A 13,136-nucleotide genomic window follows, 5' to 3' on the forward strand; every position below is an offset into this window, starting at 1 on the left:
TTTATCTTCACCGTTTTTACTATTGTTATATAACTATTATATAAGTCCAGGGGGCGGGAGGGGGTCGCGCGGCGGGTTTAGGGCGGCAAGTGAGGGGCAGCGCCGCTGGTCGAGGGTCAACGAGGGGCGAGGACCGCGGGCCGTGGGCGGTCGAGGGGGGAGCTAGGGGGGAGCACCGCCATCTTTGAGTTAGAACTTTCGTTTTTACACTAGCCTGAACCAAGTTACAATTCGAGATATTTGTAATATTTATTAAAACTCGTATGTATGTAACTCAGATTCGCGTAACAATTGCAATGGTTTATCCTTCCTCTTCCTATAAAATGCAGGATTCCCAAGGTTATGAAATATTGGTGTTCTACGAGAGATAGATATTGAGAATATATTGTAACGACGATCCCAGGATGTTCCCGACTCAAGGTCTGTGCCTTTTATTAGGGGAATAGATGAATCCCCAATTGGTAGAGTAACAGTGAATAACGAGGCTGAACGTGAGGCAAAGGCTCGGAAAAGTCAACCTCATTATTAACTGTTACTCTACCAATTGGGGATTCATCTATTCCCCTAATAAAAGGCACAGACCTTGAGTCAGGAACATCCTGGGATCGTCCTGGATGTTGGACCTCCTGAACAGCAGGAACGGGAACAGGAGAGGGAAGCGGAGTAACAACTCTGGAACCTCGAGGAGTGACAGCCGGTTCTCCTGAGCCATTCACCTGATGAACAGCCTGAAGAGCTGCCACAGTCGTCCGGAGTAGTTCATGAAGACTAGTCTCGGAACGCTCTTGAGCTTCTCTATCTAGCCTTCGCTGTTCTCGTTGTTCTTGAAGCAACTGGACAAGTTGTTGTTGTTGTTGAGTAGCCGTATCCAGAAGCTGCCGTTGATATCGTTCGGCGGCTTCTTGTTATTGGCTCATAATCCCTAGTAGGTCGATTTGTGAGACTGAGACCATCGTAGGGACAGGTAAAGAGTCCACTGAAGGTGCACAAATTGTCTCGGGAACTCGCGGATTTTCCGTGATGGAATGTTCTTCTCCGCCACTTTCCCGACGACGAGAACGTGTCAAACGACTGTTGCTCATAGTTTATTTCACGCACTGAATTGACTTAATTGAAAAGAAACTCAAGATCCCACTTCTGACACCAATGTAACGTACTTTGACGTTACGGAAAATAAATATGGATCCGCGAGTTTAATTATCAAGTCAAAAGAAATCAAGAGCGTGAATAAAATGTTGTGAAAAATGCTTTAATGCAAGATAAGTGTTTCTCGTTTAAAGTCTGAAACAAGACTGTTTTTGCAATAATGTTGGTTGACGCAGCAACCTTATTCTTTTGAAAGACATAAGAGGTTTATAAACGTCTTTTATCTATGCTGACTACTAGATCATTAAAGAGGGGGCAAAACGGGTGATTTCACCCTTTGTAACAATATCATCGCCGTAGGATCTGCGAATTAGTAATCATCGACAGGAGTGAGTGAAGCGAGATGTTGATTAATGATACAAGATGATCAATGAACAATGATGGATACTTTATTTGAGAAAGATATACGAACTGTATCGCGAAAGAACAGAACGACAACTGAGGCCTTACAAAACCGAGCGAATAAATGGATGATACCCGTAAAAGATTTTTAGACACTAAATAATACATCAAATATACAGCTGATTGGTGTCGAGGTGAAAACGGTACTAAATATAGCAAATAAAATAAGACGGTAAGGTGTACGAGACAATACTTTGACTTCAGCATGACTTCTCTACTTTGCCGAAACAATTAGAAACCAAATTGTTTTCTGTATTGTCGGAGTTCCGTGCTATCACAGGCTGCAACTTTAATTATATTTTTTATGACGTCCGTAATTTCTTTTCACCCGTCATAAAATTATTCGAAGATAATTTTTTCTCACAACTTTCACAACATCAACGCCCACACCTACCGTGGTTGCGTCAGCTGATACGGGGTTTACTTATTAATCATACATCTATCGAAAAAGGTACCAATCTAACGGCGTAAAAACACTTTCTCAATTGCTACGTTACCACCCGGACTAAGTGATTTACCTTTCGTTTTAGACTATAACCGATTTACCACCATCACTTGAGTCTCATCTCTAGCTAACCGCAGCGTCATAAATATTTTGATATCGCAACTGCAAAGTATTGAGTAGTGAAAATATAAATATATATCATTCATAAATCTAAATCCAAATAATAATAGGTACCTGGGTGAAGCGAAGAAATTTAGCATGTGAACCGAAAGAGGACAGAGTCACCCACACAGAAACTTTAGTACATCCGAGTCGCTAAATGATTTTAAATAAAAGCATGATATACTTTTTATCACGTATGATGATATAGGAAAAGTAACGGTTTCGACTTCGATGACTTTTTAAAATTTTTGAATGACTTATATTTGCGAATTTCTGCACATAGAGAAAGTATTTGTTTAGTTTACCGAATACGGCAATCAAATATAGAGAAAAAAATGTTTTTTCGATTTAAAGAACTGTTATTTGATCTAACAACACAGTGGTCGGAGTAATAATTTGTGCAAATGAAATGAAACCAAATTTATTTGATTTGATAAAACGTATCATCCGCCGTATTTGATCGCCATACGTGGTTAGTACAAAAATTTTTTTCTTTTTTGTGCGTAGTCTCCTAAAAGCAGGTTTCAAGAAAAATGTTGGTCTGCCTATCCTCTCAATCTCCCGTGATGATTTCGGAAAACGGCCTGCTCAAAAAATCTAAAATTAACAAGACTTTATATTCAAGTGATGGGCATGAAAATTTGCTAGATATCGTTTTCTTTAAACGTAATCTTTTCAGAAAAAAAAATGAAAATTATTGTCAGATAGATTGCATGGATTACTGGGATAGATAAATAAACGTGCTCTTAGTTAGGCTTGCTATACAGGAACGGTTTATATGATACTGGTGTATGGTGTAGCGTGTGTCTGTGTGTGTGTATGTGAATACATACATAGATATACAAAGTATAATAGTTTCAAGCTAACACTCCCTCTAAACTATTAATAACAAAAATAAAAATAAGAAATGTAATGAGGAAAAACTAAATAACATTTTTGTTTGTTGTGATAATAGAAAAAGTCTTATAATTAATTATCACTTGTTTCTTCTAATCCTGAGTTGTTGAGGCAGAATAGATGTTTTTCTTTCTTCAGCGGCTTCGTCAGATAATCAGCTACCATCTTCGTACTTGATACATGTTCAATTTCAATGATGTTGTTTTTCCACATATCCCTTATGAAGTGGTGTTTGATGTCGATATGCTTGACTTTACTTTTGTAGCTTTCATTCTCTGCTAGATTTATTGCACTGTTGTTATCTACTTTTATAATTATTGGTTTAGAAGCTACTTCTGGATCAAACTCCATGATTAATTGTTTCAACCACTTAGCTTCTGAGCAGGCAGCGGATAAAGCTTGATATTCGGCTTCACAAGTAGAGGCTGCAACTGTCTTCTGCTTTTTTGTTGACCATGAGATTGGAGAACCGTTGTAAAAGAATATGTAGCCAGAGATTGATTTTCTATCTCTCACGTCATTAGCATAATCTGCATCTGAATAGCCTACTATCTGATTAGATTTGTCGTTTTGAAGCTTCAGTCCTAAAGTTCTTGTTCCATGCAGGTACTTCATCAAATGTTTAAGCGCTGCAACATGAATTCTCTTTGGATTAGCGTTGAATGAGCTAAGATAACTTGCTGCAAAGCAGATATCTGGCCTGGATGTTTGGCTCAAGTACAAACAGGTACCTACTCCTTCAGCGTATGGAAAATTTGGCGTTACAGGACTTGAGTCGCTTCTATCTAATTTCACATCTAGTTCTAGTGGAGTGTCTTCATCGTTTGCTCCCTCTAATCTAAAGTTATTTATCATGTTATTGATGTAAGTCTCTTGTGTGACGTACGTTAGAGCCTTCTCCCTCTGAACTTCGAATTTTATATTCAAAAAGAACTTGAGTAATCCTAGATCCTTGATCTTGAGTTTTTCTGCTATGGCTTGTGCAAATTCTTCTTTTAACTGTTTCGACGAGACTAGGACCATTTGATCATCTACGTAAATGGCGACGATGATCCAATCTTGATTGTTTTTATACTGGTATACACATGTATCAACTGCACTTTGCTTGAGGTTCATCTCTACTAGTATTTGTGTAAACGTCTCGTGCCACGCTTTTGATCCTTGTTTGAGTCCATATATTGCTTTGTTCAACTTTAATACTTTGTCTTCACTTCCTTTTTGTACAAATGGTTCTGGTTGATTGACGTAAATTTCTTCTTTTAGTAAACTTTTCAAGAATGCAGCATCCACATCCAAATGATAAATCTCCAGATCATACTTCATGGCTAGACTCACCAAAAATCTAATTGTAGCGTAGCGTACAACTGGTGCAAATGTCTTGAAATAATCGATGTAGATGGTTTGCATGAATCCTTTGGCGACGAGTCTTGGTCTCAGTCTTACTATTTTGCCATTTTCATCTCTCTTGATCTGGAACACCCATCTTAAGTCAATCGGTTTTCTATCTTTGGGTAATTCTACAAGTGTAAAAGCTTCATTTTCGTTAAATCTTTCCATTTCAACTTTCATTGCTTGGTACCACTCATCTCTGAGTTTTGAATTAAGAGCTTCTTGCCAAGTTTTAGGCTCTTTTATCTTTTCTGTTTCCTCTTCTCTTTTTCTTTTTGTTTTGACATTCGCAGTCATAACGTAGTCTTTAAACTTTGCTGGTGGATTCTTGCTTCTCGTAGTCCTGGTCGGAGTCTGTGTTATCACTTGCTCTCTGACTTCTTCTTCTTCTTCTGTTTCTTGATTTTCAAGTTGATTTTGCTGTTGATCGTCCATCTCTTGTCTATGAATTTCAACTGTTTCATCTAATGACATATCCACTACACCTGTTGAGTCTCTTTCTTCTTCTATTTCTTGATTTAAATTTATTTTTTCTAGGCACTTTTCAAGTGGTAAGTATACAAATTCTTCTTCTTTTTCTTCTTTTTTAGGTAAAGTAACCGCTGGAGCTTCCCTTGGTTTGAAAAACATTTCCTCTTCTATGAAAATTACGTCCCTGCTAACGGTAATCTTCTTTGTGTTGTGATCAAACAACTTGTAGCCTTTCTGAGTTTCACTATAACCAATAAACATTCTTTTACTTGATTTTTCATCCCATTTCTTTCTCTGTTCTTTTGGTATATGTTTCATTGCTGTACATCCAAAAACTTTTAAGTGACTTAAGTCTGGCTTCTTGCCTGTGTAAATTTCAAATGGCGTTGATTGAATACTTCTTGAAGGTGAACGATTGATCAGATAGTTTGCTGTATATGATGCCTCGGCCCATAGATACTTTGGAGCATTTGACTCTAATAAGATTGTCCTTGCTTTTTCCACGATGGTTCTATTTTTCCTTTCAGCAACTCCATTCTGCTCTGGTGTGTAAGGGCATGATGATTCCCATCTTATGCCTTTCCTTTTGAGAAAGTCTTGAACTTTTTTGTCCTTGTATTCCAGTGCATTGTCAGATCTGAGAGTTTTCATTTTCTTATTTGTTTGATTCTCGGCCAAGTTTACATAATCTTGTAAATACTCCAGTAAGTCTGATTTTGCCTTTAAAAAATATACGTGTGTGAATCTGCTCATGTCGTCTGTGAAGGTTAGTATATACCTTGCTCCACCTAATGACCTAATATTCATTGGGCCACACATATCAGAATGCACTATCTGAAGTAATTCTTCTGCTTTTTGGCTTTCTTTTGGGAATGGCAATCTTGTTTGTTTATCTTTGATACAGCTTTCACATGCCTGATGATCTATTCCAATAATTTTACATCCAGTGGCCATTTCGTTTAACTTTAGCATGTCATGCCTGTTCAAATGGGCTAATCTTCTGTGCCATATAGCGTTTGGCACTTTTGAAGTTTTGGCTAGAGCTGCAGTTTCTTCATCTTTTCTGATAAACTTCCACATCTTTCCTTCTTTGATTGCTGTGGCAACAATTTGATTAGTCTTCTTATTTATAATATCACATTTTTCGTCATCAAAACTTGCTCGAAATCCAGTCGCGGTTAGTCTGTGTACGGAGACTAAGTTTGCATGTAGTTTAGGTACGAGTAGTGTGTCCTTTAAAATCACTGGTTTGTCCATGTTTGATAGGTTAACTTTAGCAACTCCTTGGCCAGTGGATTCTACTAACCTATTATCAGCCAACCTTACCATCTTTGGTTTTGTTGTGTTAAATTCAGATAAACACCTCTGAAATGGTGTCATGTGTTGAGTACAGCCTGAGTCCAGATACCAATCTGACTCCTTACACTTTTCATTTGTGGTCATCCATACAATAGCGGCTGCTTCTTCATCGTCATCTTCTTTTGCCAAGTTGCTGGTTTCTGTTTTCACTCTGCAGTCTTTTGCTATGTGTCCATAGGTGTTGCATTTGAAGCATCTTCTATTCTTGTTGCTATTGTTATTGGACTTGTCGTTATTGAACTGCTTCTTGTCGTTATTCTTCTTGTTGAAGTTGTTATTGAACTTCTTTCTGTTAAAATTCCTTGCTGCGTAAGCATTTTCTGTTGCACTTTTCTCATCTTTTATCACATGTATAGCTTTCAGTACCTTCTATACAACCCCACAGATCTTGGTCTTTTAAATAATATTCCATTGCAAAGGACCAGTCTGAGTAATGTTCTTTCGATTGTAGTTTAATTATACCAGCTAGCTGTACGTCAGCCATCATCACTTAGATCTGGTATTTACTTTTAGTTTTGATCAATATTAACACCTAGCACCATATTGATTCGCTTGTCTCAATATCTCTCTGCACAAAGTTTTTGACGTTTTGACTAATTTTGTAACGCAAAAAATGAGATAAATGAGAAAAATTTTCAGAGCAACGACCACGTGCGCACTTAGCCACACTATAGCAGTTTTGGGGTTAGAATTTATTTTGTCCAATTTCTACTATAAATTCACTGAAACCACCAAAAATAAACTTTTATCTCGTTAGGTCCGAACGGTGCAATCAATAATTTAAACAAATTATAAGGCCCATAACCTATTGTCAGATAGATTGCATGGATTACTGGGATAGATAAATAAACGTGCTCTTAGTTAGGCTTGCTATACAGGAACGGTTTATATGATACTGGTGTATGGTGTAGCGTGTGTCTGTGTGTGTGTATGTGAATACATACATAGATATACAAAGTATAATAGTTTCAAGCTAACAAAAATTGTAAACATTCGACTCACTTCGGTACAGGTTATATGTTTTCTATAAAATTTTCATGCAAATTAGTATAAAACGAATAAAATCATACAAATACTATTTCATGAGAAGAAAGGAACCGTCTTATTAATAAAAGAAAGTATTAACGGTAACGGATTTTGATGGTACTCCTGCTAGTACCTACTGAAAAATACAAAAAAAAAAAATTATTTTCAACCATTTATTTTATTTCTGCCCACAGTTAACTATTAAAAAATAATTATGCTTGACGAGATTGAAGTTTGCGTTAACGTAACGAAACTGTACAAAAAAAATTATCATTTTACACCCTTCCAATTACATATTCTGTGTTGTTACGGATTTGCTAAATTTCAAACAACCCTTAAGCTGTGAAATAACTTTTTCCTCATATGCATCTCTTCATTAACCTTACGAATTTGAACCTCTATAGGGTCATCTGTTGAATATTGATCGCCCCGGCCCTTGCAGAATGAGAGAGAACCGCGCATGACAGTTTCAGATGAAATCGGCTGCGTCAGTTGCACTCGAAGTCAATATTTAATGAATGACCCTGTATATGCTTTGCCGATACTGGTTCTCGCAGGTAATCAAGGTTCTGCAAAATTGATAAATCAAAACATTATGATAGCCCTACATATTTAAATAATCCTGACGTGTAAAATGACGTGTCAATCACTACGAGTTTAAGTTTTTCTTTATTGAAAACTTAGTTGAAAATTATGAGCCATTTTCTGCGAACAAAAAATGTAGCTATTCGCACGAATAAAAGTGTAACTTTACTTACATATACTGTGAGTTTTTCTAACAACGGTGCGATCCGTGCACCTAAGGCAGGTAACCGGAGTTACAGCTCAGGTTCAGGTTGAGCACCGTATCCTACCACGGTCATCCCAAACGTCAAATATTATTTGTCAAAAAAACGTGAATAAGTGTGGAAACTTATAAAAAATTCAGTTTGGACATTCGACTAAGGTAATAACGAGACCAATGAGAGTAGGATAGTCGTCAAATTCAGTTTTGATATTCGGGAAGGCCATTGCAGGATACAGTGCTCAATCTGAACATGAGCTGTAACTCTGATTACTTGCCTCAGGCGCATGGGTTATTTCGCTGATAAAAAACTCACAGAATGTATGTACTCGTATATATGCACGTACATAAATTTAGTAACCATTATATTAACGTCCATGATATATCATACAAACAACAGGAATTAACAGGAACTTGGACTATTGATAAACGCAAATCATTGATTCCGCAACGTTTCGACCATTTTATTTGGCCTTCTTCAGGCGTCTCAATTTATAAGCGTAACAATATAAATCTTCTTATACAACTTCATTAGCTCCTCATAGATAATTAACAAAATTCAAAAATTTATTAATTAAAAAGAACGCAGCTAACAGAACCGACTTGTACATGTAAATAAACTGTCTAAACTAAACTGTCGACAGGTTGACTGCGGTCGACAGTTTATTTACATGTACAAGTCGGTTCTGTTAGCTGCGTTCTTTTTAATTAATAAATTTTTGAATTTTGTTAATTATCTATGAGGAGCTAATGAAGTTGTATAAGAAGATTTATATTGTTACGCTTATAAATTGAGACGCCTGAAGAAGGCCAAATAAAATGGTCGAAACGTTGCGGAATCAATGATTTGCGTTTATCAATAGTCCAAGTTCCTGTTAATTCCTGTTGTTTGTATAAATTTAGTAAGCTTAATTATTAGGGTGGTTTTTTTTCAACTTTTTTTTTTTTTTCTTACCTATCTTCGAAAAAGTTAATTTTGAGCCTCAAACAAAGCCTCGTGAAACCGGAGCACGGTGGCTTAATTCTAAAAGGTGACGCATCCGATTTGAATTTTTCCCATTTGATTAACACAGGATGAGGGCTATGCAAACACTCTAACCGGGATATCTTGGAGACTATGCAAGTTACGGAGCCTTTTTTTTCATTGTGTAGGTAATAAAATTTTCTATAAAAAAGGTCGATACTATTATACAGCTACTATATATACATATTAATATATATATTAGCTATATAGTAGTATCGACCTTTTTTATAGAGAATTTTATTACCCACAAAATGAAAAAAAAAAAACGACTCCGTCACTTGCATAGTTTCCGAGATATCCCGGTTAGAGTGTTTGCATAGCCCTCATCCTATGTTAATCAAATGGGAAAAATTCAAACCGGATGCGTTACCTTTTAGATTTAAGCCACCGTGCTCCGGTTTCACGAGGCTTCGTTTGAGGCTCAAAACTAACTTTTTCGAAGGTAGGTAAGAAAAAAAAAAAGTTAAAAAATGACCACCAATAAATAATGTAGTTGAAATGTATTACAGAAATAAGATGGAATTGATTTTTTCTTTAATCACCAGCGTTGTTGCGGTAAAAAGATGGGTCAGTATCAGACCAAAGTACAATTTCGACTTGGTGGCGAATGGATCGAGGATATTCGTCGACAGTACACATGGAAAGCTGCAGACCGAATCGGAGCTACCAATACATCGCAGCTTTACCTAATGATCAGGTTGATTGGTATACAAGATCACTTGACCATTCAGACAACTAGATTGGAAGCCAGAGATTGGCTATTTATCTGCTCTGCATCTGCAATACAGGGTCATTCTAGAGTATGGTAAGTAGAGAATATAACTATATTTAAAATGTCCGGAAAAGATTTGTGATGAGAACTGATGATTAGATTTTTTAACAACAGTTTATTATTGATTCGGTACTATGTAAAGTGCTTTATTTCCCAATCTTTGAAGACTCCGCGCTATAAAGATGTTGTCTCTGAACTTGCAAATGGATTTCATCATTCCCACATTTCTTTTCTAACAGTATACAACATTTATGCGCGCAGGCGTGTCGATTTGAATGTGAGTCTGTGTCTGTATGTGCACATACATTGTGTATGTTCGTTATATATTCATTTTTATGTGTAGGTTGAATCCCGCGATATCTATAATAAAAGCAGTGTATGATTACGCTCACTGACTTTCAGCTGATATTTACTACAAGGGTACATGGATTTTACTGCCACAGACTTTGTATCTGAAGCACAACCAACAACAGAGAAAAATCTGTACACACATAGTACATTAGCCTTAAGAAACTTCAGTCGCCGTTTGTTTTCATACGGCCCGTTTCTACACACAAATATTTAAACATAGAAAATCTAATCCATGACACTTACACATACCGTATTTGGCACAGAAAACTTACCTTTCTTGCGCCCACTCCTTAATTGTAAGTTGTTAACACGCAAGCCCTTGAGGGAATACCCTGGTCGAAATCACCGAACCCCAGAATTTTTTCGTGTATCTTCGAAACGGTGCATCGAAACTGTTTACCCCTGCTGTCTTGGATGTTTCCTGAGGAATAGATTCCGATGAATGCATTAAATCAATCAAAATCGATGAAATTTTATCTCGTATGAATCGTGAAATGTAGGTGCGTCACTTATGTTGATTAAAATCTGAACCTAGACACTTTTTATCCAAAAAAAGGGTATAAGATCGCAGTTTTACATGCAATTCCGAATAGATGGACCCCGAAATGTATGTGTTTCGAGCTGAAATGGAAAAACGGTATGTTTCTACGTAATTGTGATAATCGACGTTTCTTCACGAATGGAGAACTAAGTTCAAAACCATATGATAGTCAGAGTTTTAGGGCGTTGCAGATAACTTTCGAGTGACGGCCTGCGAGACGACCTTGTTTTGGTGTTGTTAACAATCCCCAATCGCTAATCAACAGCGACAACGCAAAGTAACCCTACGCGCTATCTCTCGAACGTTGTCGGCAACGCCTCAAAACTCTACCATGGTTCCGAGCTGAATTCTCCATTCATGGAGAATCGCCAATTGACACAGTTTCTTAGATAACATGTCGTTTTTTCATTGCAGTGTGAAACACACATGTTTTGGAGTCTGTCTGTTCAGAATTTGTTGAACGCTCGGTGTAATTGATAGGTATAGGGGATATCGTAACAAGGGGGAAAGAAGAAGAAGAAGAGAGTGGAGACTAGTGGCCGCACATAAGTAGTATGTACGGAAGTCGGAAGGGTTCTCCTGGGAGTGTATGGAGGTAATGGACAAGGAAAAAAAGAAGAGAAAGGACAGGTTGAGAAGGTGGGGGACTTGAAAACGATGTCGCTTTTCAAAAGTGGGAATTAGAATGATTTTGTGGTGGGATGGTTCCGGAGGTGGGGGTGTTGTTACAGCGTGGCGAGGATGTCGGTTAACGGTGGTACTAGAGGGGCTTTGTTGGCGGGAGGAGAATTGGTACGTCGATAATCATAGTTTGCCGGAGTAGGTGCGGCGAGGCATAGGGCATGTGGCTACCTGTATGAGGTTGGTGGCCATAAGGTTTTTCTTTCTTTCTCTGAGGTTGACTCCGTGGTGACGTAAGTAACGGTTCCAAGAAAAATAGCATCACCCACTTGAGGCATGGAGAACCGCCGACCGGAGTCCAGTAATTCACCTGCCAATGTCAACAGCGGTCACTACGATCCTCGCAACACACCGAAGACCTCGCAATAAACGCTCATAGCAACCCAACCGTATTCTTTAGAATTTGTTCTCTTTTTTTCATCGCTACCCTCTTGTCTTCTTCGTCCTTCCATTTCATAGTCATATTATAATATGCCTCCCTCGCTCTCTCTCGCTCTCCTCTCATTCCTTCTACCTCCCCGCTATTCGCCCAGCCATCAATTCACCATTCACGTATCTGGGGCTAGTCGGCCCGGAAGTCCTCGATCTGACACCGCTCCACCGCTCCACCGAGGAGCCCTGTGCAAGTTCTTCTCATCACGCATTTCTCAACATTTTGGTCCTTCGAGCCGGATAGAACATTTGCAATCTCTTAAATATTAATGATTGTGCTGTTAACTCTGACTCTCTCGCTCTCGCTCAGTGCCAGGATTAAGCCTGTCTCGCTCGCTCTCGTGTAGTGCGCGGATTAACTCTGACCTTTTCCTTCTTGTGCGGTTCGCGTATAGTGCTATCTCTCTCGCTCTGACGCAGTTGTCGGCTCATCTTTGACTCTTCACCTTCTCATCTTGTTGTGGTGTTTACTTTTGTGACTCGTTTGCCCTCACGTGTGTATCAACAATGCCTCTCATGCGCAATGATGAGTCGTCCGCCAAAGGATCAACAGTCTCCTTAAAAACATTGCCGGTGCCACTAATAATACCGACAGCTGACCTCCGCACGACCGCAGACCATCTTCAAGGCTTAGGCCGAAGAACACGAAGCAACTCACCGTCGGTGCTCAGCAGTGAACTGTATGTGCGAGTCAATTCTCAGAACGAGCTAATTGAGTCGATGGAGGATTTGCTCACTCAAATGACAGAACCTTCCGACGACATTGCGCTCACCGAGGTCACCATGATGCTCGACCAGCTGGACGAGATCCATCAGGCTTGCCGCACCGAGCACTCATGGCTAGTCTCTCATTGGTCTCCTGCTCACCTAGACCACTCATACTTTGCCAAGAAGGTCAGCCTCAACAAATCCAAGCCGGTGATCAAGATCAAGCGGCTGCTTGGACGTCTCCAAGAACAGCTCACATTGTCTGCTCAACCAACCGCTTCAGTCGAACCAGGATCTTGTACGCGCTCACCCCTACCCGAACTAACAGTGTCGACCGGATTTCAAGGCCATGTTTATGTCTGTCATCGGCAATCGCTCAGATCTCAGTGATCTCGAGAGGTTTCAGTATCTGAAGACGGCTGTGCAAGGTGATGCGTCAAAACTCATCGTCAATCTCACCCCGGACTCGTCGTCATACACAAAGGCGTGGGAACTGCTCAGTGGTAGATTTGAGAACAAGCGGCTGATTATCAAATCTCACCTGGA

At 38.9% G+C, this 13,136-nt stretch overlaps 1 protein-coding gene across 2 annotated transcripts in view; it reads left to right on the forward strand.

Moving 5' to 3' along the window:
• The window catches only part of LOC124300718 (GPI inositol-deacylase), a 239,856-nt gene that overhangs the window by 174,747 nt on the left and 51,973 nt on the right, over window positions 1-13,136 (forward strand). For both annotated transcript variants that reach the window (XM_046755045.1, XM_046755046.1), the window contains one exon: window positions 9,651-9,910. In XM_046755045.1, coding sequence (XP_046611001.1) covers window positions 9,651-9,910 — 260 coding nt within the window. The remainder of the gene's footprint in view (window positions 1-9,650; window positions 9,911-13,136) is intronic.

This window comes from Neodiprion virginianus, chromosome 3 (genome assembly GCF_021901495.1).
Source record: "Neodiprion virginianus isolate iyNeoVirg1 chromosome 3, iyNeoVirg1.1, whole genome shotgun sequence".
NCBI lineage: Eukaryota > Metazoa > Arthropoda > Insecta > Hymenoptera > Diprionidae > Neodiprion > Neodiprion virginianus.